The sequence below is a fragment of the Crassostrea angulata genome, chromosome 9 (assembly GCF_025612915.1).
Source record: "Crassostrea angulata isolate pt1a10 chromosome 9, ASM2561291v2, whole genome shotgun sequence".
NCBI classification, from domain to species: domain Eukaryota; kingdom Metazoa; phylum Mollusca; class Bivalvia; order Ostreida; family Ostreidae; genus Magallana; species Magallana angulata.
In genome coordinates this window covers 5,459,340-5,486,723 of record NC_069119.1, presented here as the reverse complement: position 1 = coordinate 5,486,723, position 27,384 = coordinate 5,459,340, and the positions used below count along the sequence as shown (strand labels likewise).

Sequence of the window (27,384 nt, the reverse complement as noted above, 5' to 3'; positions counted from 1 at the left end):
TTACGTCACTGCATGTATTACATCAGTATTACATTAAGAGAGTCTTTACGTCACTGCATGTATTACATCAGCATTACATCAAGATATTCTTCACGTCACTGCATGTATTACATCAGTTTTACATCAAGATAGTCTTCACATAACTGCATGTATTACCTCAGTATTACAACTAGAGAGTCTTCACGTCACTGCATGAGTTACATCAGTGTTACATCATTAGTCTTCATGTAACTGCATGAGTTACATCAGTATTACATCACGAGTCTTCATGTAACTGCATGAGTTACATCAGCATTACATCAAGAAAGATACTGGTAGTATAATTTTCTTTGTAATTTATCTCAAATTTTCTTACACCAACATAGCCAGATCAGATTCATAAAGACCTTATTAAATATAGTTACACTATGTACATGAACGAGATTTACGCTATTTTTTTTACTCCTAATTACGAGATAAATATGTCAGATTAACGTGGTTTTTTTTATATGAAACAATATATATATATATATATATATATATATATATATATATATATATATATATATATATATATATATATATATTTTTTTTTTTTTTTTAATTTCAGTTAGCTATAACCATAAAAAACCAAGAGTTTCTGTAGTAAACATACGCTTTAATGATAATTTGCACACAGATGAGGCCCTTGTGATTAAAGGGACAAAAGAAAAAAATGTGTATAATGTGAAAACTTTCACATACGTATACAGTACTACAAATGCAATTTGGCTTCAATCAGTTTTCGGCACATAGTTAACAGTAGTTTTAAAATAATCTGAGCGTTCTTCTATGCTATGGCTAACCACAGTTTAAATTTCTTTACAATCTTTTTCTCATACACGCATGCAATGGACAACTTAATTAATAATGAGTTTAGTAAGTATGAAATGAATTAGATATGTAAAATGAATAAAGAATGAACAACTGTCTTACGAAACAAAGTAAGTAATCCAAGGTAGCATACAATACATCATTGTAAATAGAGTTGTCTCTACTGGCGGTTTCAATGTATGTATCTATGAATTCGATAATCAGTATTTTTCTTCACTACATGATAGTATTTTATACTATACTAGTATCTATAGAAAAAAAAACTTCAAGATGTATGGTTAAATGAATTTGTGGCACAGATGTTAGACAATCTAGATTTCCTACAATATTACATCTTAATAGGACCATGATCGTTTTGGTCATAATTTGACCATTTATCTTCCGAGATAAAACGCTCGAGCTCTGTATAAAGATATATAAATGCTGAAATTTTAAATCTTAAATATTTGGAATTTTGTCCTATATAACAGTTTCTGGCCCAAAATATTATGTTTTAATCCCCTAAGGTAAATCTGGCCCCGGGGCCATAAAACATAGACGAGATCACTTTTGATCTCAGTCTCACTTTTTCACAAGGAATATATAGTGGAAAAGTGAGACCGAGATCAAAAATGAGCTCATCTAAGTTTTACGGTCCTGTGGTTTAAGGGGTAAATGTGCTGTCCATCCCTGAGGGGTAATGTGTTGACCACCCCTGAGGGGTAATGTGTTGACCACCCCCAAGGGGTAATGTGTTGACCAGCCCTGAGGGATAATGTGTTGTCCACCCCTGAGGGGTAATGTGTTGACCATCCCTGAGGGGGGGGGGGGGTAATGTGTTGTCCACCCCTGAGGGGTAATGTGTTGACCAGCCCTGAGGGATAATGTGTTGTCCACCCCTGAGGGGTAATGTGTTTTCCACCCCTGAGGGGTAAATGTGTTGTCCACCCCTGAGGGGTAATGTGTTGACCAGCCCTGACGGGTAATGTGTTGACCACCCCTGAGGGATAATGTGTTGTCCACCCCCGAGGGGTAAATGTGTTGTCCACCCCTGGGGGGGGGGTAATGTGTTGTCCACCCCTGAGGGATAATGTGTTGTCTACCCCTGAGGGGTAAATGTGTTGTCCACCCCTGAGGGGTAATGTGTTGTCCACCCCTGAGGGATAATGTGTTGTCTACCCCTGAGAGGTAAATGTGTTGTCCACCCCTGAGGGGTAATGTGTTGACCACTCCTGAGGGGTAAATGTGTTGTCCACTCCTGAGGGGTAATGTGTTGACCACCACTGAGGGGTAATGTGTTGACCACCACTGAGGGGTAATTTGTTGACCAGCCCTGAGGGGTATTGTGTCGACCTTCCGGCCTCCTCAACATTTAACTGGCTCATCTGTCGTCTTTTATAAAATTACCTGTGGTAATAAATATTTTGGACTACAAAAAGTAGGAGTCTAGCTCACTGCACGGAGAAATCAGTCGTAACTAAAATAATAACAGTTACTAGTAAAGGAAGGAAAGAATCTTTTCAAGACACTTTGATTTTTCAATGTGCATGGATGAGAGTAAATCGTCTTCAAAATATAACTAGCCTATATCAGCAGCTAATTACACTTATTTATGATGTACATGATTATACATACGTATGATGTCGGTCTTGTAGTAATGTTTGTTTCGGCTCTATATCTTAACGGAATAGTCGATCTCGAACCCTTTCCAATTGGGATTAGGTTAGGTCGATATAAACTTGCCCACTTAATTGTTAAAAAGAATAGATCAACGTGACAATGAAATTATTACACGTGTCTATGAAATTATTACACTTACTATACTTAACATGAGCTAGTTGTAGTACTACATGCTGACAGAGCTTTGTTGAAGGAGTAAGTGTTTCTTTTAAGGTGAGAGAGATCGATAATGATAATTTGTTTGCAGTTATAAACGAAAATGGATTTCATCCAGTGAAGTACGGTAATAAAACATTGAAATCGGAGATCGCTCGATTATTTCGGCCTCAATGCGAATCAGTGCCAAAGAGGGAACAAATTATAAATCGCAAATCCTCAGTTAATAAGAACAGTTGCTACTAACGTACGTTAATTCTTCCTCGTTATTCACAAAAGATATCATTATACTTTCATGTTAAATACTGAAATCTGATTGGTGTAGACGCAGTTGATAATCCGTTCTATTACCCTCAGCGTTACCAACACACTTGGCAACGGGTAACACAACGAATTGTTACACGCGGGTAAATTATGCGCGTACGGTTCGCGTAGAATTCATGTCATTTCTATAAAAGCAGAAAAATTTTCTCTAAAATTACGACATTTAGTATTATAAAACAAATAGTGCCTGTTTAAGACGGTAACAGTTGAAATTGACACCCCTCGAAAACCATTGTCAACCTCCGCTTCGCGTCGGTTGATAATGGTTTTCACGGGGTGTCAATTTCAACTGTTACTCTCCAAAACAGGGACTAAATATATAATACAAAGTGTTATTGTCTTTTACATGTATAATATACAAATTAACATGTATTTAGTAAGCAGTTACATGTAGCCGAAATAAACAAATTTTTGCGCGTCATAAGAAAAGAAAATACAATTTTGCAAAACTAGAGTTAATTTTAGCGTAATTTGGGCAATTGCTATTGCACGCCAATTTATTCGTTCCGACCTTCATTTTTAAAGTTCAAAGTCAATCGTATGTACATCAAAGCACTGAAAAATTAATTAGATAGATGGGAATGTACGCTATTTAAAAATACATCTGATCCATGTATAAAATTCCTCATCAGATATGTGCGTTCGTTATGCCTCTTATTGTTCGGCACGACGATTGATCATTCATTAAAAGCCAAGTAAACACCCAGCCTGATTGCGATAAATATGAATATCTGTTCATTGTGCGCTAAGATGAAACATGTTTTAAATTGAATTGCTGCATATTAAGTTTATCTTCTAATGATATGAACATGTAAATTTTCCATTCTTCCTAAAACATTTTCACACGTGTGGTAATTAAATGTATAACAGTGAGAAATAAAACTTTGCTACAGATGCCTTAGGTTACTGCATGGTATCAATAAATAACAGAATCAATGCAAATTAATGAGAACAAACAAACACAGGTACGCGTTGATGTCATTCTGACTTGGTTTCCCTGTCTTTGACACACTTATGAAAATAATACACGCTGCATGTATCAACAAAAAGGACGAACAGAACCACACCGAACGTGTGAATGAAGCTGGACTTGGACTCGGTCACGTGAGAGAGGCCATTTTGTCTCTGGTTAAAGATGTCTATTTTGAGGGCCTCCGTCTGCTCGATGGCCACAAGGACAATAAACACGTGAAAGATCTGGTGGCTGTGTCCAATCAGGTCAAACTTCCCGGGATACCACCGCTCGGGAATGTGGGACCCGAAAAACACGGCCGCCACGATGAAGAAGGTCATGTGACCTAGGTGGTGTATAAGACTCTCGTCGTGGATTCGGTGTAGGAGGTATAAGTACAGTCTATGTAGTATGGGAATCTCCACTAGAATAAACACGAGCCCGACCGGAACGATGATCCACAACTTCCGCGCGAATGGATACGGTCTGCTGTATCTAAATTTAGAAACACATCCACATACACAGACGAAGATGGTCAGCACACAGCCTATTGGCACGGAGTATTCGTGAATGAAAGAACCTTTGACGGAATGGTGAACTGTATAATTGAAATGGAGCACCACACTCCCGATCCCATATAAGCTGAGTCCTGCATAGTCCACGCCAAAACCCGTATAGTGCACCACACTGGACGTGTTGGCCATCAGGTGTGCGCATGCGCTAAATAAAAACATGGCGCTCATTCCGGCGTACCCAGCAACCAGCGGCCACATGTAAGGATCGTCAATCAGATCGTATTTGTCCTGGAAAGACAGGAGGTTGTACACACAGAGGACGAACCCGATGAGGTGGGTCCAGACATTGAGCGTTTCGTTGTGCATCTGGAACAGACTCGATATGTAATACATCCACGGCAGGCCACTCTGACGGTAACCTTCCTCAATGTGCGGCTCGTGATACAACACCGGGACTTCACTTGTGGACACCGTCTTCGGCATCCCCTCCCGGAGATATTTAATCACCATTGTTGGAGACTCTTGGGATGAAGCTAAGTTCCCGAGGATATCCGCAGGATTATTTCGATACTCTCGGTCTTTTTCCAGTCAATAACGGATCAATACAGCTGACTGCCGGTGCTTCACCTGCCCGCGCTCCATGTATAAAAGATGAGTCGATGCCAATCTTACAGTTATATCTACAAAGATATCCAATAATCCATTGATTTGGGACGGAGACCAAAACATAGATATCTACTCCACAATACACCATTGATCCGTAGTCAGAGACGACCGCGTGCATATAATGCACTGGTCGAAAGTGAATACCAAGAAAACCGACGAGACTCCAAAACTAGATCGATAAATTCAACTGCACTCTGAAAATCTCTGAGCTAATAGGCAGGGGTCACGAAAAATAGCATTACCAATGTTCTGCAAACTCAGCAAAATAAAACATCACAGTGCAGACTTTCAACCAAAGTTGAACCAACAAAAATTACTGCGATTTCGAGATATTATTGAATTTAATTTTAAAATTAATTATATTGAATCTTCTTGGTAATTCAATTAACTCACCCGATTTCAAAAGAAGGTGGAGTGTCGGTGTTTTGGCAATGCAGATATACGTAGATATATAGACATTGATTTCTTGTCCATATTTAAACCCGAGGGACCGTGTTTATATATACACACTTTGTTCACGGGGATCTGAACAGGGATAATAAACCCGTGTCAACATGCGCTGTAGTCCAGCATACAAGGAACTAAGAGGGCTTAATCCGTGTTTTTCAGGAAATATCGGACAATACCTTAATTAACTATAAGTAATGACCCCCCCCCTTTGTCACTACAGTTTTTGTTCAAAGCTTCCCAGTTTTAGGTTAAAAAAATGCACAAATCATTAACCCCCCCCCACCCCCATACCCCCCAAAAAAACATCACACACAAACAAACACACCACATTAAACCAGCTTAATATTAGAAAGATAAGAGACAGGATATGCATCAGTTGATCTCTTCGTCACACCCGGATCATTCGGTCACCATGAGATCGGGATATTCTAGTATCCCGGTCAGTAGGGATGTAAGAAGGTCAAAGCCCGTGAAGCTATAGGGAACACCGTCTACAGAAGGTTTACACAAGGGTGTGCAGTAAAACATAAATCGTGTTTGTATTTAAACCGGGTTTGCGTCGGTCAAGCACGTGCTTTTGGTAAAATGGAAAATGTTGAAGATTTATATATTACATTACGTTTGATCAAATACTACCATTACCGGTATATTAAATGTATAGTTATATAGATAAATATTATAAAGTTTGGGCTTTGGTTATATTTTTAGGTACATGTAGATATTAATTTGAGATATAAATAGAATGATGATATACATGTAACTCAAACGAAAGCCAGAATAAAATATATATAAGGCATACTATACTATTAATTAAAGTGTCGTTTTGAATTATCTACACTGTATGTAGCGAATTTTACGTCAGTTTTCGAGGAGGAATGGGGTTCTTCTATAAAGCCATTTTTGTGCCGAGGAAACCATGTTGAGAGTGAACATACTTAACAAAACAAATATCTATCCAACAGATATAAATTTGTTTCACCATAAAAAAAAAAAAAAATAAAATAAATATAAGGAAATGAAATTTTAGTTTCACCATCTTCGCTAGCCAAGGGTTTACGATTCACTCGGGGGGGGGGGGGGGGTCAAGCGGGCCCGGAATATTTTGGTGACTTATGAAATATGGTCGATAATACGCTGATTGTTTTAAAAAGAATTACGCAGAATGCACTAAAGTTTTGAAGATCTTTCCCAAAAATTAATATCTTATGTAATGAAATCAATATTTGGTAATCAACAATGTAGTACTATCGAGATTATTTTGTTGGGTTTCAAGTTTTGAAGTTATAATTCTGGCCAATACGTTGTTCCGTAAGTATGAGTGTTAGTCAGCAATTAAAACTATTTTTAGTAAACCTGTTTGGCCAGTCGCGGAGTGTAGTGAACTCGTGCAGTCCCGGGCCAGATCTAGACAAGGAGTGACGTCCAAAATTGTACCAATGCATTTGTTCATAACTTTTGCCTTAGAAGCACATATACTGGGAAACTGGTAGCCTGACTGAATTAGTGAACTACTGTGAGTGAACTACATTGGTAGTTTCATGTTTCTCGATCCAGTTGGTAAGCACATGTGTAATTTTATTTTAAAAAGTTTTTATTCGTGAACAATCTCTGAGCCCTGTGGAGTTCATTGTTTGGGTGGTTTAGACAAGGGTGAATTTTCAACTTCTTTCAAGATATTTTCACGTGTTTATAGGTATAGAAATAGAAAAGAATATGGTTTATAGAAATAATTGTTCACTAAAACAAACTTGGTATCCATTCATACAAGGCTCTTTTTGTCAACATAAGTTAGAATATGTCCAGAATTAGGAATTTTGACGAATGTAAGAAAGAAAAACTCCCCCATGGATACAGAAGAAAAGATGCCCGGATACGGCAATGAAGAAACTGTACAAGGTATGCAACAAAAATGGAAGTTTGGTTCATATGTCTAACATGTGCTACGTCTATCTTTTTCCTTTTTTTGTTATATAAATACCCTTTCTTTTGTTTGTTTTTTTTTAATTCGGACAATCTTCATCTCATGGTCTTCAGATAAAATATTAACTTTCTAGTTTGACGTAAATCGCGGAGGGCTAAAATGTAAAACAGGTGAAATTAAATCAGAAGTACGTCGTTCCGTACAAACCGAACCATGGCCATGGCAAAGAATATAAACATTAGACTAAAACTGATATCTTGAGGGTGAGCACGTGATCACTGTTTCAAGTTGTTATTTAAGGAATAAGGAATCATTCTTTGAGTATAATGAGGTGATAATTTCGGTCGGGGCGTGGTCAAATCCAATAAAGCCCTAAGGGCTTTATGATAGATTTGACCACGCTCCAACCGAAATTATCTCTTCATAATATTCAAAGAATGATTCCTTATTCCTTATATTTATATTATTTCCAATTTGTACACTTAAAAACAACATTATTTAAGAATCACTGTTTTTTAGCCGGGCTCTGCTGAAAGCAGAGTCCTGGCTGTAGGCAGGCAAATCGCCAATGTTACTATAAATAGCACAACTTCAAAAGTAAACAAAAAACCAAACGGCGTCAAAGTAAAAGCTTCCGCTATACCAAATAGTTACACAAAGAGCCACGTTTGGCAAAAGTGTTGGCATTTTGTTTCTTTTTTTAATTTCGCGAGAATTGTCTATCGTTTTTAGTTTTCTGATTAATAACGTGTTTTAAAAACAAGACTATGCATATTGGACACTTACAATGCGCATGAATTTCCATTAACTACTTTGCTGTGCGTTGAAGAAATGGGGATTGAATATATAAAGCTTGTTGTAAAATTCAAGGCAGCAACTGTTGAACTTTTTCTACTCGTCAGACATATTTTTGTTTATAGCCGCTTACAAAATTTAGTCGCTCTCTGACGCTTTGCCGACATTAAAAGCATGAGAGAGAGAGAGAGAGAGAGAGAGAGAGAGAGAGAGAGAGAGAGAGAGATTTTCAGTTTTTAGTACACAATATGCACAAAGACACACCAAAAGAGCCCGGCTTTCAGTACTTCAGTACTTTGATTTAATATAGCACATGCTATGTACATTTATTACTACGCGGCGCAGCCAATACCATTTTTCAGTCATGCTATAAGACGCCCATTTTGTGTCACTCATGTTTTATGAAATCATTGGGTTTTAGGGTTCAAAATTGATTCGTAACGTTATCACAGACAAAGACAGTTGAAACTGTAAATATAATTTTTTAAAAACATCGTTAAATAATGTTTCTCAAAGCGTGGATGCATGGAGGGAGCGTATGAAAATACATGATGGAAAGGACGACACATTTATATTTTATGGATAAAATTTATGAATGCAAGATGTAAAATTTCTTTGGTACTTTTTAGATACTTCAAACGTGGAGACAATTTACAGAGGAAACACAGGAAAACCATCAACAAAGGGAGGAACCATTTATACACAGAAAACATCAGCACATTGAGGAACCATCAGCATATTGAGGAGCCATAAGCACACAGAGGAACTACCGGCATATTGAGGACCCATCAGCACATTGAAAAACCATCAGCACATTGAGAAACCATAATTATATTGAGAAACCATCAGCACATTGAGGAGCCATAAGCACATGACAAACCATCAGCTTATCGAGGAACTATGAGCACTGAGGAACCATTAACAGAAGAAAAATAAAACCCAGAGGAATACCAGCACATTGAGGAACTATCAGCACAGAGGAACCATTAGCACAGAGGAATCATTAGCAGAGAGGAACCATCAGCATATTGAGGAACCAGCAGCACAGAGGAACCATCAACACAGAGGAACCATCAGCACTTAGAGGAACAGCATATTGAGGAACCATTAGCACAGAGGAACCATAAAACCCAGAGGAGTACCAGCAAATTGAGGAACTATCAGCACAGAGGAACCGTCAGCACTTAGAGGAACAGCACATTGAGGAACCATTAGCACAGAGGAGCCATAAAACCAAAGGACCACCAGCAGATTTAGAAATCATCAGCACAAAGGAACCATCAGCATATTGAGAAATCATCAGCATTTTGAGGAACTATCAGCACTGAGGAACCATTAGCAGAGAGAAACCATAAAACCCAAGGGAATACCAGCATATTGAGGAACAATCAGCACAGAGGAACCATTAGCAGAGAGGAGCCATCATCTTATTGAGAAACCATCAGCACACTGAGGAACCATCAGCACACAGAGAAACCATCAGCACACAGAAGAACTATCAGCACACAGAGAAACCATCAGCATATTGAGGAGCCTTCAGCACACAGAGGAACTACCAGCATATTGAGGAGCCTTCAGCACATTTAAGAGCCATCATCACACAGAGGAACCACCACAAACAGAGGAGCCATTACAAACAGAGGAATTACCAGGACATAGAAGAACCATTAGCTTAAAAAGGAACCAATAGCAATTTAGCATGGGTTGAAATCATCAGCAAATTGAGGAACTGTTAGCACAGCAAGGAACCATCAGCACATTGATGAGCCATCAGCACACAAAAGAACTGCCAGCACACAATGGAACCATCAGCACACAGAAGAACCAAAAACACAGAAAGAAACTACCAACATACAGAGGACCCATCAGCATGTAACCAAACACAGGGAAGCCCTTCGTCAGAAAACATGGTAATTGTCAGCTAAAATCATAAGTTCTTGAAGGGAACTGCTAAATGCAAAGGTAAAACAGTAAATATTCAGCATAAGAAAAGGTATGTCATTTTCCCTAATGATTGTATTGATTTGTCTTTTGAATTCCTGCATGCGTTTTTCATCCTAAGATTTATTGTGTGCAGCTGTGTTTTGTTCTCTCTCTCTCACCCTCTCTGTGTTGTATAATAATTAGTAATTTTGTAATTTGTGTTTGCATTGTTATATTGTTGTGTTTGTGTGTTGTATTTTGGGGGGCGGTTGTTTGGTTTTTGTGTCGGTGGAGGCAGCAGTATGGTACACAGGTGACACAGATGTCAGATGGAGCAGTCTTTGGAAATGTAAGGAATTCCACCATGTAAGTCTTAAGTAGGCTGGATCAACTAATTAACCATCTACCTTAAAATTTTGGAAACTGATGACATTTTAACCATAAACTATTATCCAGTAAAGAAGAATTCCTAGTATTTTAATTACCATTAAAATTTGAATATTTTCCTATATCCTTATACAAAGCTCTCCTTCTTTATGAATTCTAAAATATTGTCTAAACATAGCCATGACTATCCAGCATTTTAAAGATGTATGCAAAGCCAGCAACAGATGAAGACAAAGTCTTCACTTTCCTCTTCATTGGTTTGTATTTAAAAATAATGTTTGACATTTTTTGTGCCGTTTATATTTGTAATGTATATTGGGATAATATTTGTAATGTATATTGGGATTATAAGATTGACATGACTTGTATTGTTTTTTCTTTAAAAAAAATTGAATGTGTTTTTTCTCATGTTCGATGGTGGCGGAGATTGAGATTTACAGTAATTAATCATCTACTGGGTATTTAGCATTAATTTAATTAATTTTGTTGTATGAAGTGAGATGTTTTTAATTTTAAAATATATTGTTGTATGTGATTGGGATATGCAAGGTATGTATTTCTGTTGTTTTTGATGAATTCTATTCTACTAGTCCTGCCCTCTTCCTGGTAAGGTGCAAAAAGGCAATAGCAGCTAACAGAGAGAAAGACATTTTATGGTTAATATTTGTCTGTTGTACTGTTTTGAGGTATGTATTTCAGTTGTGTATTGTATGTTTTTAATGCGCATGCTGAATTTTTATCCAATTAATTTCATTGTATTCTTGAACATTTTTTTTGCATTGTTTTTATCTCTAAGGCAAGGTATGTATTCTGTTTGCTTAATATGGTTTTTGCTTGTTACATCGTGTGATGATTTAGACGAGATGTCTTATATGCTGCAATTTCTTTTTGCCAATGGGTATTTCTAATATTTGTGCTGAATTTTTATTTCATTCCTATTCTATTATTTTGCCAAGTTGCAGTGGATGCAGCATCTACAGAGGCCAATGAAGTCTGCCGGACACCAGAAAAGTGTATATTTACCTAAAAATCCTTTGTGAATGAATTTGTGAGTATAGTCCACTTTCTAGGACATCATTTGTAATCATGCACCATGATGGTTCCTTGGAAATAGTCAAGTTTAATTGTTTTTGTAGATATATTTATTTAGCTTAAATTCTTTTTGAACACAATATTGTTTTAAAAGAATATTTCTTGTTTTGTTTTGTAAAGCCAGCAAGTACAAAGATTTTAAGTACCTTCACAGTAGGTCCTTTTGTTCTAAAACAGACTGTTCAATTTATTTCTGTATATACGACGAGCAAAGTCACTCAGTTCCAAGTAGCAGTGGTGTTAACACCTTATTTTGTTCAGGAACCACCCCTCTAAGGCCAAACCACTGGATCAGACACTGCCAACTCGGGTCTTACTTTGGATGATGAACTAACGTCTTAAAAACAAAGAGGGGGCCAACGTTGGAGTTGAGAACTCAGAAGGAGGTACACCCATGTTTTGTGCAATGTGCTTAATTTGTTGCTTTGCTTTATTTGGAATACTTGCAGGTTGCCCCCACAGATATTTTTGTTGGCAAATTGTTTTTATTAAATCTTTTTGCAATAAAATTTCTGTGGAGGTTGTAATTCAACTTCTGGGCTGAGTCTACACAGAGAGGATCAAGTTTTTATTTTAGGTCATGTACAGTGGTTTGCCTAATACATGAACTTCTGTATTGCTAACTGTGTTTGACCATCATTGTTAAAAAAACTTTTGAGCCTTTTCCAAAACTTGGTGTGTAACATCAGGTGGAAAATGGAAACTTAATAGATATTTGTGAGCAAAAGACACATTTTGATAAGAACTGTAAAATTAATGCAATCTTTCAAAATCAGCATCTTGTCTTATTGAAAGTAAATGGATATGATATACAAGAGTGCCTCTACCAAAATTGTTTTAATTAATACATGATCCTTGGGCCAGGAGTGAGGACTTAATTGAATACGAATATGCTCAAATTTTTACAAATCTTTTTCCTTAGCCTGTACAAAGGTTATGATAAGCAAAGGAGCCTCTACTTAAATTGCGAATTTTGTAACACTTAAATGGTGTAATAATCATAAAAAAAGCATATCCTACTCCAAATATTAGCAAATGAATATAATGGGGATCAAAATTAATACTAACATCATATTCAAAGTTAAGTTTCTAATATTTTATTGACCTTTTGTTTTGAAGTGAATGCAGGAGTATATATATGGAAGTTTTATATCAACTTTTGGGTAAATGATTGCTGGAAAATTTACTGTAAATATTTAATAGTGTGTACAGAATTTTTGGCTGAAAATGATATCTTATTTAGTTAATTGGCATTGATTTGATTTAGCATATTTAAATGTTCCTATTTTTTTAGATTGCACTTTATAGCTATGTACATGATTTAGCAGAAACTGATTTCCTGCAAAAATGCTACATAGTATACGCAGCCATATGTAATACATTTAGAGCAAAACATCAAACTAGGAAATGGGGATCTTTTAGTGTTGCCAGTTACTGTGGTTTCATTAATATTCAAGGGCATCAATTTTCGTGGATAAAGTGAAAATCAAAGTTTCAAGGATACGTAAATTCGTGGCCAATTACCTTATTAATACAAAATGTTAATAAAAATTGCACTTCAGTGAACATTTAATTTCGTGGATCAACTAAACAACGAAATCAATGAAAATTGGTATTCAACGAATATTGATGAAAAGTGGGTCTGGCATAACACTCCAGATCTTATATACAAACTCGACAACATAAAATATCGAGACAACATACCATCAAATATAAATAGACATTTTATTTACAAAATGTATGGATACATACATATTTATCACAGATTTCACAAGGTTTGGACGGCTGAAATCATAAGCTGGAGCACTCTTTTTAAAAGTTTTACACTCAATTCTGTATTTGAATCAATTAATAAATCTTCAATAAGATATTCAGACTCTCTATCTCAAAAGTTCCACACTAAAAGTTTTCTTCAAGCATTCCATCAATTTTTCAAAACAACTTGTAACAAACATTCTCTTATAACAGATTTCTTTCAAGACAGAAAATTAAAAGGTATTGAGGTTTGATATAGTTACTGTGCACAGATATTCACTGATGAGGTGTAAACAGAGAAAATTCAGAATAATAATTTTGTTCACTTCAGAAGAAGATCTGGGTCTGTAACAATATTGGACAGAGTGGTATTTCGTGTCTGAATCTTGGATCCTAAACGGTTGTATTTCTTGGTCATAAAATATTCTAATTCCTCTTCTCTTTTTTCTCTGCAAAAATAAAAAAAAACATGTTTTTAAGAAAGATGAAAATTAATGAGGAAAATTTTTATGTATGTTCAATGCTCCTGAATGATAAACTCCCTTCCATCCACAAAAAAAACTCCTCTTAAAATTATTAAACCAAAACCACATTACACACATTTAATATTTCAACTTTGACAGTTTGAAAGAAAAATTAATATGACACATATAATTACTACATAATAAATCCCAGCTAAAATGCCATTCCTAATGAAAAAATCACATAAAAAACAAGGAAGGCAACAGCTAGTATGAAGACTGACAGCTAGTTTAATGTGCATGTTATGTTAACATACCTCGGTACTGGACCATATGTAGACACAGGTATATTGGTGGATGGTAGCTTATTTCCATGAGGGAAAGAATCTCTGAATAGCAAAAAAATATATATATTCTTATGAAAAACCTCCATAATAATCCTACTTGTAACATGCAATTTGATTGACTGGAGCAAACTCAACTATGTTTGAATAATTATGATAAAAAAAACTACTAACAAGAAAACAACCTCATATACTGAAACTCAAATTCACACTACGTGATTCTGTTCCATACTTACGGTGCTATTTTTTCCTCAGTTGGAACCTTGGGGTCAATAATTGAAAACTGGGCAGCCACCATATCAGGGGTCAAGGTCATTTCTACACTTTGTGTGAAGTTCTCATGGTCTTCACTGTAAAACAAAATTTCAACTTCAGATATAAACCACATCTCTCTTCATATGTCTACTTCTTTTTATAACAGTAAAAAAAATCAATGGTGACTAGGGCAGGGTTGGAGTATTGCCAAATGCTTGTTCTCAAAGTAATGCTAGTAATGTGTAGTGCAACAAATTTAGCATTACAAGTAATGGCAAAGTAATGCATTACTTAACATTGTAATTCGCCCAAAGCCTGGACCAGCAGGTGGTAATTTGTATAATAGGAAAAGCATCAAGGTCATAAACATGGTCAGGAATTAGGCAAAAATTTATACAACTTTTTACTATACTCCTCAATGACTTGATAGGAATTGTAAAGATTCTTGATTGAAACTTGCTCTACAATGTTTGATTGATAAGGAATTCGAACAGATTCTTGGCTGACAGAATTTAGTACAATCACTTACTCTTCAATGTTTTGCCTGTCATCCTCTGGTAACTGATCAAGAAGAACGGGGACTTCCTCTGGGAGAAGGTCACTGCCAAACTGGTCATCCCTGGAAACAAAGAAAAACAGCCATTTTAAGCATATAAAATTGTTCTTTAAACAGAGTACCAGTACAAATAATAGAATACTGTAATTTGTAAAAAAAACTTCTATACATTTACAAAAGAATTGTATGCCCCAGAGTATAGGTCATGAATAACCTTAACCTCAATTATGAAGTCTCTTTGTCTTGTGAAAATAGAAGGAAGATTTTCAGTAGTAGACAGACAGAAAACAATACAAGTATACAGTCATCATCTTAATTTTCCGAGAAATAATAGTTAAACGCACTATCACAAAGTGTCAGGGACGGGCGATTTTGCTTTGTTATATGCAAAATTCATTATAATCATGAAGTCTACAACATGTAATATAGTCACTGAGATGAGAATCACTTCTCTGTAAGAGTCAATTCATTATAAGCATGTTCTTTATAACCGTGCTTAACTGTAATTTGAATAAGGCATCGGAAATAAGTAAAACTTCACCAGAAGTAAGTCAGACTCACCATCGAGGGACCCACACACTGGTCAGGGTGGGGGTGTTGGCCAGGGAGGTCAGGCCCTGGGAGGGGAACTTCTTCCATCCCATAATGCCCCTGATTGTGTCCTGTATAACAAATGGAACAATGATTAAAGTTTATACATTGAAGTGCTAAAATTTTTGGTCTTCCATTTTGAAAGAAAAAAAAAATTGATTTTACCATTCTCAAATTGGAAAAGTAGATTACAGATTTAATTCATTTTCCCATGAAATTAAGACCAAGTACACTTTAGAAATGAAATTGTCTACAGGAGTTTCATAGTCACATAAGTAGATTTCAGCAATGATATTCACCTCTCTGTCCAGGTACCGCCTCTGTGTGGCGGAGTGCGGATTAGTGGCATGGTCCTTCTTGAAGTAGGTAGGTATGGGGCACAGGTGGAAGTCCGAGTCAGTCTCCGAGTAAGGGACCGGGGCCTGGAATACCTGTAGCCCTGGGGCGGGGTTCTGTAAGAGAAATCAAAGTGTAAAGTCTCTGGACAAAGTTTGAGGGATATTAGACTGTGAAAGAGTGTATAGTCTCTGAACAATTTGGAGTGTTCTTCCGGTCCTGTATGCTTGTTTTTGAAGGATCAAATTTCTATATGCCACATTTTGCAAATTCACAAATTCAACCTTACACACTTTTATAAATGAAGAACATGGACAAATTAATAAATCCATATTATCTAGTCTCTGCATGAATGTATGTGCCAATTTTGATGAGCTATACACTGAGCAATCTTATTTACTTGCATATATATTGGTTGACATCTTAAGAAGGGTTAAAAATATGTGAACTGAACTTTTTATTTATTTTACGTGAATACATGGATAGATGGATATTCTATTGACTGACTTAGAAATATATGGAGGCACAGTTATTTCAACGACTGACTTAATAACAAATATATGGAAAGATGGTTATTCCATTGACTTACAAATATATGGAGGGACGGATATTCTATTGGTTGGAACAGAGCCTTTGGTGGTGTCAGTGCCACCACTTGCTGGGTCTTCTTCACGGCGGACCCCTCCCGAACCACTTCCTGTGTGGCATCTTCCACTGCCGCAGCTTCCGTAGGGGGAGCCTCTATTTCCTCCACTGGCACAGCAATCCTGATACTCTCATCCTGTTTAAAAACATGTCAGGTTGAATATGCATAAAATATTGTAAAATTTGCAGTGTAAATGACTTCAAGAAAAAATACAATTATAGTACTGAACAAAGCTGCTGATAAATATTCACTATACAGGGATATTTGCTTTGGCAAACAAAGAAGAGTTACTTGAAAATTATCTGATCATATAACTGAAACATCTCGGATCATAAGGAAAAGGATGTTAAGAGAGAGAGAGAGAGAGAGAGAGAGAGAGATAGAGGTGTCTGTGTACAAACCTCTGCCCCTGTCCTGAGAGGGCGTGGCAGCTTGGGAGCCACATATCCCCGCGAGGCTTCATGCACAAGGTGTTTGTCATAACCTAGTAACGAATAATGCTTGGGGACTTTGAGACCAAAGAAGGGTACTTTCCTCTTGACCACAACCTCTGAGGGTTTGTACGGGACTTTACCGAGAGCATCAGGGGCCTAAATGAAAGAAGAAAAAAATCATCAATACATTTTTTGGAGAAAATTGATAAACTGTTTGAAATTCTTATTAGGAGTGCAGTTCTTCAGTGCTTTTTTATTCTTTAAAAATGAAAAATATATCTCCCACATTATTTAAAGCATCTTGTCATGTCATGAATTTAAATTAAAAAAAAAAAAATTGTTTCATACACCTAGAATGTTTGTACTTGTTATTTTTAATATCTAATTATATACACAGAGAAATAAGTCTACATCTCACCATATCGTCTTTGACATTTGGAGGGACATAGATTGGGAAGGTGAATTTCTTGATTTTATCGGCAGTGATCTGGATCTCGTGAGGGATCAACTCCATCTCCTCCTCCTTTTCTTTCTTTTCCAAAAGGGCTGTAAAATTCATGATTTAACAGTAACACAGATTCCAACATTTTACATGATTGTCATTAACAAGTACCGGTAAATAAAATGTTGTAAATACATATCAACTCTAACACAACTGGGGCACCTTTCGAGGGGTTGAAATTCAGACAGCAACCTTTAGTACCCTTTAATTTTAACTCCCTTCCACATTTTTGTCATATAACATAATATACTAGATGCCCCCTTGAGTGCCTCATTTCTCACCTGTCCTTGTCTCCACATTCCTTTCCTGCTCCAGAATGTCCTGGACGACCTTCTTAAGGACCTTGACCTTCCAGTTGGCTCTCCTATGTATAACCACCTATCAGGCATCATAAAAGAATTCAATTAAAATGACATACCTTAGTGCTAAAAATTAGTTTATTCCAAGTTTAATTTTTAAAAGTTAGACACACAAGAGTACCACTATTACTTCAGATCTATATGTATACGCTATTCACCTAGGACTGAACCACAATCCATATTAAACTACAGTAAAATGTTACCAGTTTACTCAAAAGTCTCATAAATCTTAAGAAAAATAATTACTGGTATCAAATTCTATAACAAACAAAAAATTTGAGATGGGAAATAACAGGTTCTCTAATAATTTATTTTAACAGGTACTACACAAATTTTTTAAACAGGTATTCTAGACATCTATTTAAACAGGTACTCTTGAAACCTATTAAACAGGTACTCTTGAAACCTATTTGACAGGTATTCTAGACATATATTTTACAGGTACCCTTAGACACTTTATGTTTACCTTTCTGGCAGCTTGAGCAAATTTTCCGAGCGCAGCATGCCGAGTGGCCCAAAGATCGTTACTGTACGTGTCAAACATGGCCGTCTCTGGGGCTAAATCTGTGTGGTCACGAAACGTACGTCGAAATGTACACTTGGTTTCTGTCCGCTTGTATTCCTCCTCTATCACAGGGTCTCCCCTTTTATCATACTGCAAAAAAAAAGAATTGATTATATACAAACTCACAAAATAGAAACTGTATACTGTTTGCTGTCTATTTTAATTACTCAAAAGATAATCAGCAAATTATTGTCTAAATATCAAACTTATTACTTTTTTTTTAGAAAACATATATATATATATATATATATATATATATATATATATATATATATATATATATATATATATATATATATATATATATATATATATCATAACAATATATAAAAGTTTATCCTATAAAATATACCCTGAGGTAGTTTTCAAAATACTAAAATAAATTTTCTTTTGCAGTCTTCAATCAAGGAACATTAGGAATGACATACCAGCATATTAACCGAGAAAAAAATTGGAACAAAGAATTAAACTCAACTTCAAAATTTCACAAAAAAGTTATGAACAAAAATGTGATGTTGATAATTTGGTACCGACAAAATGTTGTTGGATCTGAAACATCACTTTGCTAGATAACTGAAACATCACATTTTCCAGATTAACAAAATTTTCCCAAGAATAACTTTCAACCTTACATCAGGATCAGAAATTGATCTGGAAACCTGTATATTAAAGAATAAGTTTTCATCCTGTCACGTTGTTCTTATATAATGTCGGAGACAAAACATTTTTTATAAAATTAAATATTGGTATCTCAAACATTTAAAACTGGTATCTTGGTTTCAAACCATGTTTTCATCAAAGCAATTAAATTGGCAGTCCCAAACACTGTATCTTAATGTTAGTCAATCTTAATAATCTCAAACTTTTTTCTCAGCCCCTGCAAGATTTACATTACAAGATTAGACCTCATTTACATATTATAACAGGCAATTTTCTATTTTCTTTAATTTAATGGAGTTCAAAAGAAAAATATAGATAAAAGTATCAAATGAATTGAGATATCACGTGTAAAATATGTAAAGAGACACTGATTTTGACATCCTGTTGATTGATATATGTATAAATGCATCTATGGCTGCTGAGAGACCCAGGTTCAACTGAATGTATGTTTATGTCAACGCATGCACACAATAAAATTAACGTTCTTAGGTGTCAGAGATATGAATAAGGTAAATAATGCAATCCCCTATTAAAGATGGCCATGCTTGTACCCTGTTGTTTTGTATCTCTGTAAACTTGACTCAATCCTTACCTTGTATTCCTTCCAGGCCTGATCTCGGTCCTCCAGGATCTGGGCTCGGTCCGAGTTTGTGATCTGATCGTCCCCGAGTTTGACCTGCCATCGAAGTTGGTTCTGTCGTTCCTCATAGACGTTCTGTCTCACTTTGTGCTCAAACATGGCTTCCTGATGAGATCAACAGATACAACAATATAAAGGTGTTTTGTGTAAAATATAAAATTTCTTAAACATACAGGAACCATTTAGTGTAATATGCAGTAGAAACTTAAAAACTTTCAGTGAGAAATTTGCAGAAGGAAATCATTCCTAATACAGAATCAGTATTAAAAAACTAATACATGTACTTGGATTTCAATAACTGATGTTTATAAAGATATGAAGCACCACAGACAATAAATCTACAATTTGGTTTAACTTTTTTTTATACTTTTAAAAGGACCATTAATAATAACTAATTGGCAAAGCTCATCCTTGGAAGTCAATTCTTATGTGGAAGAAATGTTAACATTCATAATATCATCTTTTGAGCAAATAATAGAAGACAAACCTTCATCTGGCGAGTGGCTGGCTTATTGGTCTGTTTCTGTGCCAACACAGCTGTTTTGAAAATAAAAAAAAATCCATGAAATTTAATAGTGGAACGCTCTGAAATTTCCCATTCTCTCTCAGTGGAAAAAATCAAAGTAAAGACAGGACTATGACAAAATGGCTTTGCAGCACTTACTATCTCGGAGATCCTTGGCTCGGAGCTTCCCCGGCTCCTGGTTCAGAACTTGTGCCACAGCAAACGGGGTGTTCAGTTTGGGAGGAAACCTCACACCATTGTACTCTACTTCCTGAATCTAGTGGAATAAATTTACAGATACTGTGGAATCATTTAAATTCGTGGGAGCCAATTTTCGTGGTTTATGACTTCCTTGCTCAATGTGGGGATGTAATTTTGTGGATGCGTCAGTTACTGTTTCAGCAAAAAAAGATAACTCTTTCTAAAATTGTTTTTGTTGTGGATTTAAATTTGTGGGGGAGGGCTATCCACGAATACCACGAAAATTGAGCCACCACAAATTCTAATGATTCCACAGTATAACTTTGAAAATATATATACCTTTTCATTTTATTCTAACATGTTCTCCATTTTTTTTTTGTCCAGCATTACTTTTTTATAGTATATATAACCAAAATTACTTCTCTCTGTTCCTTTATATTTACTCTTGTCATTCTAGTATTTTCACCTCTGTTCTCTCTCTTCATCTAAGGTTACTAACATTACTTTACATTACTAGGTAAAACCATAATCTTCATTAAATGCTCCTTCTTCAGTAGTCTAAGAATAAGGGCATTGAGATTAACAAAAACTTCTTAACTTTTTTTTCCATGTTTCATTACAAAGAAATTTTCTATGCAATTTTTCTTTTCCTTCAATTGAAATTAAAAATCGCACTTTAAAGAAAATAATAAAAAAAATCACACTTTTTAAATATAATTTCAAAACATAAGGGCATGTATCATGATCATTCAGGAATACATGAATATAAATGATATAGATATCATTTTTACAATGCTTTACAAAAGCTACATGATTCCCCAATAACATGCTCCTTCTATACCTGTGGAGTTTGCTGCTTTGTAGCTTTGGGTTTTATCTTGAAGGCCAGCTTCCTCTTCTCCCGCGACCTGTCCAGCGGAGAAAGACAGCGAGGGTCAAGGACATTGTCATCAATTTCCTGATTCTGCATGGAGATATCTCTACAAACGACATCATAGACGCATGCATTAATATTTTGTTACAAATAATAGCAAAAGAAAGAAGGAAAAGTGAAAAAGTCAAATACAGTCAAACTTTGTAATCTCAAACTAGAGGGGGCCGTCGAAAAACTTCGAGATATCCGAGTATTCGAGGGTAAAATACTTGAAAAATAGGTGGTTGGGACTTAAAAATCACTTCGACATATCCATTGTATTCGAGATATCGGTGTTCAAGATATCGAAGTTCAACTGTATTGGGAATAGTATGCAAAGAAATTCTCAAAGTGGATGATTTCTTACCCCCCCCCCCCCCCCCCCAAAAAGAATGTACTGTACTGTAGAAATATTTGAATCGAGATATCGGTGTTCAAGATATCGAAGTTCAACTGTATTGGGAATAGTATGCAAAGCAATTCTCAAAGTGGATGATTTCTTACCCCCCCCCCCCCCAAAAAAAAGAATGTACTGTACTGTAGAAATATTTGAATCCCTTCAATTGAAAAAGTTTATAATTTTCTATCCAATTTTGTGACTTACTTCAGCAGCCCAGGGGTAGAGACTCCCGTAAATGTGCACACAATGGGCTGAGAGTTAAACTGAGAAATGGTCAGCTGGATCTTCATGAGAGCTGTCTGGAACTCCAGGGGAGCAAACGTTACAGAGACCTCTGTTTGTCCGTGAGCTGGAATTATTCCTGTCAAAACAAGGATAGTTTAATCAATTGTACAGAATCAAAAAGGATTGATTTGAGCAGTAAGATTCCTGAATATACTTGCACTTGTAATTAAACAAAATAAAGTTGAAGGAGAGTTGTATCGGTATGTGTGTTTTCTTTCATAGTATTTTGACTATTTAAAAGCTGATTTTATTAGCAATGAATATAAAAAATTCCATCAAAATTTTTAAAATTATATGTGTCAATTATATGGTTTACCATTCATTGGGTGCACTGTAAAAGAAGGGTGGGGTTGTACATAGATAAGCTGGTACTCAAAATCAACTGGTCCCTCACACCTCAAGGGGAATAACTGTGTCATTCTAGAAATAAAATAATCATCATGAAATAGACAGAATAGAGGCATTTGTAAATAAATTTGAAGTACTTATAAGATTAAGTTATAAATCAAGTTTCACTATTTAATTTACCTTTATTGTAAAGAAGGGAAAAAAACAAGAATATAATCCAGTAGCAGAGATAAAAAAAAATAAAATTGAGGAAAACAGTAAAAGATCGGATATAAAGAGGGAAGACAAAAAAATTAATATATAGAGAGAGAGAGAGAGAGAGAGAGAGAGGAGAGAGAGAGAGAGAGAGAGAGAGAGAGAGAGAGAGAGAGAAAGGTACAGGAAAGGAAAAGAAAGGGAAAATATGAAAGAGAGAGAGAGAGAGATCCTGTTAATAATCGTTTTAATATGTGACGGATCCCCCTAGGGAGTGGAGATAAAGGAAAAAACTTACTTGTGTCCCACAGGCACCGGTGGGAAACTGAACTGTGTGGGGAAGTCCTTGGTACTCATCACAGGGTAGGCATGAATCGGAATCACCAGATTCTCCTCCCCCTGAAAAATAATAACCAGGAGTGAAATATTGCATTCAAATCTAAAGCTATGTTTCCTTCCTTTTCCTGGTCTTCAAGGTGAACACAAAGGAATAAATTTTTTAAGATTTCAGATGTCTGAATATTACATAAGATGCATAGCCATGAAACTCCTGGATTTTGAGATACGAGAGTTATACCCGGTAACTCAAGAAAATAAATTGGTCCAAGTTATATTGATACTTACTGGACAGTTGATTCTAATACTATCATAGTAATATCTCCACTCATCGGGACTAAACTCTATCGTACAATCAATGGTTAGCCCGGGCACCAAGCGCTCCTGAATAGGAAAAAGAACAGATCTTAAGATGTTAAAAAAACATTTTGAAAAACATTCAAAGTTGTTAATAAATATCTCTGACTTGATAATATATATTCAAAAGATGCACAAATTGTCAAATCTTTGACAAAAATTGTACCAACTTCAATCTGCACAAATTTGATATGTAAGGGAAACAATGTAAACTATAAAAAAATTAATTGAGTAATATCCCCCCCCCCCCCCACCCATTTCAGACTAGTGTCTTGGAAACTGCTGAGCATAGGAATTCAATCTATGACTCTTACCGTTTTCTTGTATTTGATATAGAAGTACTTCGTTTGTGGGGGAATGATATGCATATTAATAACTTCGGTGGAGGCATTGACAATCTGCAAGGATTGTACATGTTTCTTATCCACCTCAAAACCTCCAAAGTGTATGATTGCAGGTTTAGCCAGGACCATGGCATTTTGAGAAACTTTGGAGTATATTTCTGAAAAAAAATAATGGGATTTAAAAATTTTATTTCATATCATATCATATTTTTGATACATAACTTCACTTTGTAACATTTTATCTGATAAGCGCAACACGATGATTATGTATCTAAAGACCTGAGCTTAGGTCTCCTCTTATATACCTAAAAAAAACCAATTTGTGTGCTAACCCTATCTTATATGATAGATTACAACAAACTGTACACATGCTTAATGGTTGCAACACTGAGTGTATAATAAAATGAGCATTGTTGTTGTTGGGTATTTTGACAGTTTAGTTATCAATAAAATAAACTTCAAAAAATTGTAAGTTCAATTCATTTTATGAAAACCTAATTACTTGTTTCAAGAAGGTGATTAGGTACAGTCTTCTCTCTTCGGGGCTCTACCAGTTGCATAGTTTCCACAAGTGGCAATTCTTTAGAGCCCTCGTGTAGCCCTATAGGACCCGATATGGTCCGGCTTAGAGCAGTCACCGAAGGCATGATTGTTTTTGTTTCTTCTGTCCACTGAAACAATAGTTAAATGCAGCGGCTACATCTTACGACGAAAATTATTTGTTTACATCTTCGTTTTTCGCAAGGTGTCCGCCATGTTGTTTATGGCAATCTAAAAAACCCTTCCGCTCAAAAAGAGTTCTAGACTTAATGCCAATTATTTTCCTCGTGAAAGTCAAAAAGATAAACTGCATAGATATTTTATTGCAAACAACATTGTTAAAAGTTGGAGAAAATATAATAGCTGCATAAAGATTCTGTTTTTATAGATTTTTAAATACGGAACTACTTTCTAAGAAGTAACCATCTCCAAGGAGATAAATACGCTTAAAGAGTTATCGTCCCTAAAAATTAATCTTCTGTGCAGTGGAAACAAAAATTCTCATGTCAAAGATGGCGGGAAGAAAAGTTTGTTGACACGAAAATCGTATTCCGGGGGTAGTGTATTTTTCTCTATTTATTAAGTTTTGTTTCGACTTTGTTAAAATAAAACGGAGAATTATATCTGTCTACACTGCACTACTCATGTCAGTGGACGATTATAGCATTAGAAGTGACAGTTCCAAGATCATATACATATTTGTATAGGATAAATTTAGTGGTATGTACATGTATAGTAGTCTGTTTAGTGTTAGCACCGAAACCAGAAGATTCCTCTGCAGGGGATTAAATCTAGGTCATTTGGTGTACAAATCCACTAAATCCAGTACTCTACCAATCGAACTAAAGGGTTAACCCACTACTGGCAGTAGGCAAAGGTTGTAAGAATGCTAGGTACCTGACTCTGCCACATTATCCCCCTTCTAGAAAAGAGTCATCATTGAATTATTATCTCAGGATTGCCAAATTTTTTTTGGGGGGGGGGGGTGGGGGGGGGGGAGTTTTCAAGACTTTCTCATTCACACTCAGGAGAATACCCAGGTCCTTACAGGGATACCAAATGTTACCTGTAGACACCAATTGCTTCCGCTTGGGTTTGAACCCAGATCCTTTGACATACAAATTCAGCACTCTACAGATCAAGCTATAGGATTAATTAAATTAAAAATAAAAGGAGAAGGGTATAGGGGATAATGCTCATAACAATTAAACTAAACATTAATTCCACTGTACATCGCTTCAAACTCTTAAAACTTTGGTATAAACCATGATAATTCATTAAATATTTTGGGAACATTTCTAATATGCCTATAAATATTGTGCCAGTATATGTACTACTAAATTGGGAGGGGGGGGGGTTTGAAGATGTTCTCATTCACACTCAGGAGAATTCTTTTTTTCATGTACACAGTCGCATATGAGGATTTAATTTTATAAATGTTATCAAAATTGTGAAAGTCGAAAGAAAAAAAAATTCATGACGTTTTGCAAATTACTTTAAAAAACTAGCCATTTAAATTAGAATTTAAGAAAGAATTAAAGCAGGTGTACAAAATTAAGAAAATAGATTATTCTGTTCATGTATTTTTTTGTAATTGATATTCATCTACTATTTTTCATTGTTATATTAGTCTTTGTATCAATGCTCCTCCTTGAAGAAGGGATGGCATATTGCTTTGCTGCTGTCTGTCTGTCAGACTATCAACAGTTTTCGTTCATTTTCTTCGCAGAGGTTGCACATATTGATTGAAATGAAATTTGGTATACAGATTTATCAGAATAATTTATAGGTCAAGTTTGATATTGGGTACAATTGAGCAATTTTGACAGAGTTATGCCCCTTGTACAAAGTAAAAAATTCTAATTATTTGCAGTTTCCGTTCAATTTCTTTGCAGAAGTTGCACTTACTGATATGAAATTTGGTATACAGATTTATCTTTATGATATTTAGGTTAAGTTTTATTTGATCGAGCAATTTTCGACAGAGTTATGACTGAAAACTTAGAAAAATTTCAATTATTTGCAGTTTCTGTTCTTATTCTTCTCAGATGTCTCTAAGGAATGGGGGCATTTATGTTTCACAAATATCTCTTGTTCTCTTTTTAGATTAGATTTCCTTTTGTCTTACCATAATATAAGAAGTGTTTTGCAATATTTTTAATAGTTACTTAAATCATAATATGTGATTGTATGGCTTAAAAATGAAAAATTTTGAAAGTTCTAAATGTTACTAATGTCATTAACATGGTTAAAGATTTCTCAAATGTTGTTTGCAATTTACTGTGATTACAAATGCCACGTAATTACATAATGCTCTTTACAGGCAGGTAAAAGCCTAACAAAAAAAGCGTCATGGCTGCCCAGCCTGGTACAATAAAACGCCTTGATGAAGTGGTGGTCAACCGCATTGCTGCCGGAGAAGTCATCCAGCGGCCGGCCAACGCCCTCAAGGAAATGATAGAAAACAGGTGGGAACTGATAGGGCAAACACATTCACATGAACGTGTTGACTTGTTACCACGTAACTCTTGAAGCCAGTATCTTTTCAATCTAATTAAAATAAGAACTTATATCTGCTCCCCAGTTTCGATACGTTGCGTCACTTGCGTGATACATCACAGGGACATATTAATACGAGAGCCTGAAGGATCTAATTTGAATTAGATTGAAATCTTTTTGAACTGATAGGGAAAAACACCTGAGGTGTGTTCAGCAGAGTAGGCACTTGTGAGTGCTTACCAAATTTACCTGAAAAACTAATTTTGGCAAGTGCTTGTGAGCGATTGTGCTGCAGGCCTCTCAGTTTGGTTTTTCATTTTGATTACTTAATGCCAAACTCTCTGTGGCACCATCCAAGGAATTATTCGTTAAGACTCCTTTTTAGAGTCGTAATATTTAAAGAGAAACCCACTTTAAAAGTTTGTTATAAGGTTTATAATACATATCAAGTACCTTAAGGTAATAAGATATAACATACAATTTTATGTTGATAGTTTGGATGCCAAGTCCTCTAACATTCAGGTCACTGTCAAACAAGGTGGCCTGAAACTGCTACAGATTCAGGATAACGGCACAGGGATCAGGGTGAGTGTTACTTTAAATAGACACAAGAATTTGGTCAAGTGATGCTAAAAATACCCACAGTAATCAGGTCAAGTGATACT

General features: G+C 35.7%; 3 protein-coding genes and 1 long non-coding RNA gene across 5 annotated transcripts in view; 2 read left to right on the top strand and 2 right to left on the bottom strand.

The window, feature by feature from the left end:
- Positions 1–3,294: 3,294 nt before the first annotated feature.
- Positions 3,295–5,739, bottom strand: LOC128162824 (membrane progestin receptor beta-like). Its single transcript, XM_052826225.1, has 2 exons — positions 5,518–5,739; positions 3,295–5,138 (listed from the first exon to the last, which is right to left on the bottom strand). Exon 2 carries the CDS (start codon positions 4,966–4,968, stop codon positions 3,970–3,972), a length of 999 nt encoding a protein of 332 aa, XP_052682185.1. The 5' UTR covers positions 4,969–5,138; positions 5,518–5,739; the 3' UTR covers positions 3,295–3,969.
- A 1,033-nt stretch (positions 5,740–6,772) lies between these two features.
- On the top strand, positions 6,773–10,437 carry LOC128162825 (uncharacterized). Its single transcript, XR_008240712.1, has 3 exons — positions 6,773–7,131; positions 7,363–7,470; positions 8,920–10,437. It is a non-coding gene; the product is annotated as an uncharacterized LOC128162825 (long non-coding RNA).
- Positions 10,438–13,398: 2,961 nt separating this feature from the next.
- On the bottom strand, positions 13,399–24,461 carry LOC128162820 (cilia- and flagella-associated protein 221-like). The gene is made up of 21 exons (XM_052826218.1): positions 24,183–24,461; positions 23,651–23,838; positions 23,268–23,363; positions 22,942–23,042; positions 22,417–22,520; positions 22,020–22,176; positions 21,344–21,482; positions 20,461–20,578; positions 20,284–20,333; positions 19,749–19,901; positions 18,398–18,586; positions 17,854–17,950; positions 17,489–17,616; positions 17,038–17,226; positions 16,580–16,771; positions 15,954–16,106; positions 15,625–15,725; positions 15,037–15,126; positions 14,489–14,602; positions 14,226–14,297; positions 13,399–13,896 (listed from the first exon to the last, which is right to left on the bottom strand). Exons 1-21 carry the CDS (start codon positions 24,325–24,327, stop codon positions 13,770–13,772), a joined length of 2,703 nt encoding a protein of 900 aa, XP_052682178.1. The 5' UTR covers positions 24,328–24,461; the 3' UTR covers positions 13,399–13,769.
- Positions 24,462–24,650: 189 nt separating this feature from the next.
- The window catches only part of LOC128162821 (DNA mismatch repair protein Mlh1-like), a 64,586-nt gene continuing 61,852 nt past the window's right edge, over positions 24,651–27,384 (top strand). The window contains exons 1-3 of one of the 2 annotated variants that reach the window (XM_052826219.1): positions 24,651–24,777; positions 26,544–26,688; positions 27,214–27,304. In XM_052826219.1, the coding sequence (XP_052682179.1) occupies positions 26,573–26,688; positions 27,214–27,304 (207 nt within the window). In that variant the 5' untranslated portion in view covers positions 24,651–24,777; positions 26,544–26,572. Of the gene's footprint in view, positions 24,778–24,920; positions 24,941–26,543; positions 26,689–27,213; positions 27,305–27,384 lie in introns of those variants that run through there. The other variant, XM_052826220.1, reaches the window with a different exon arrangement.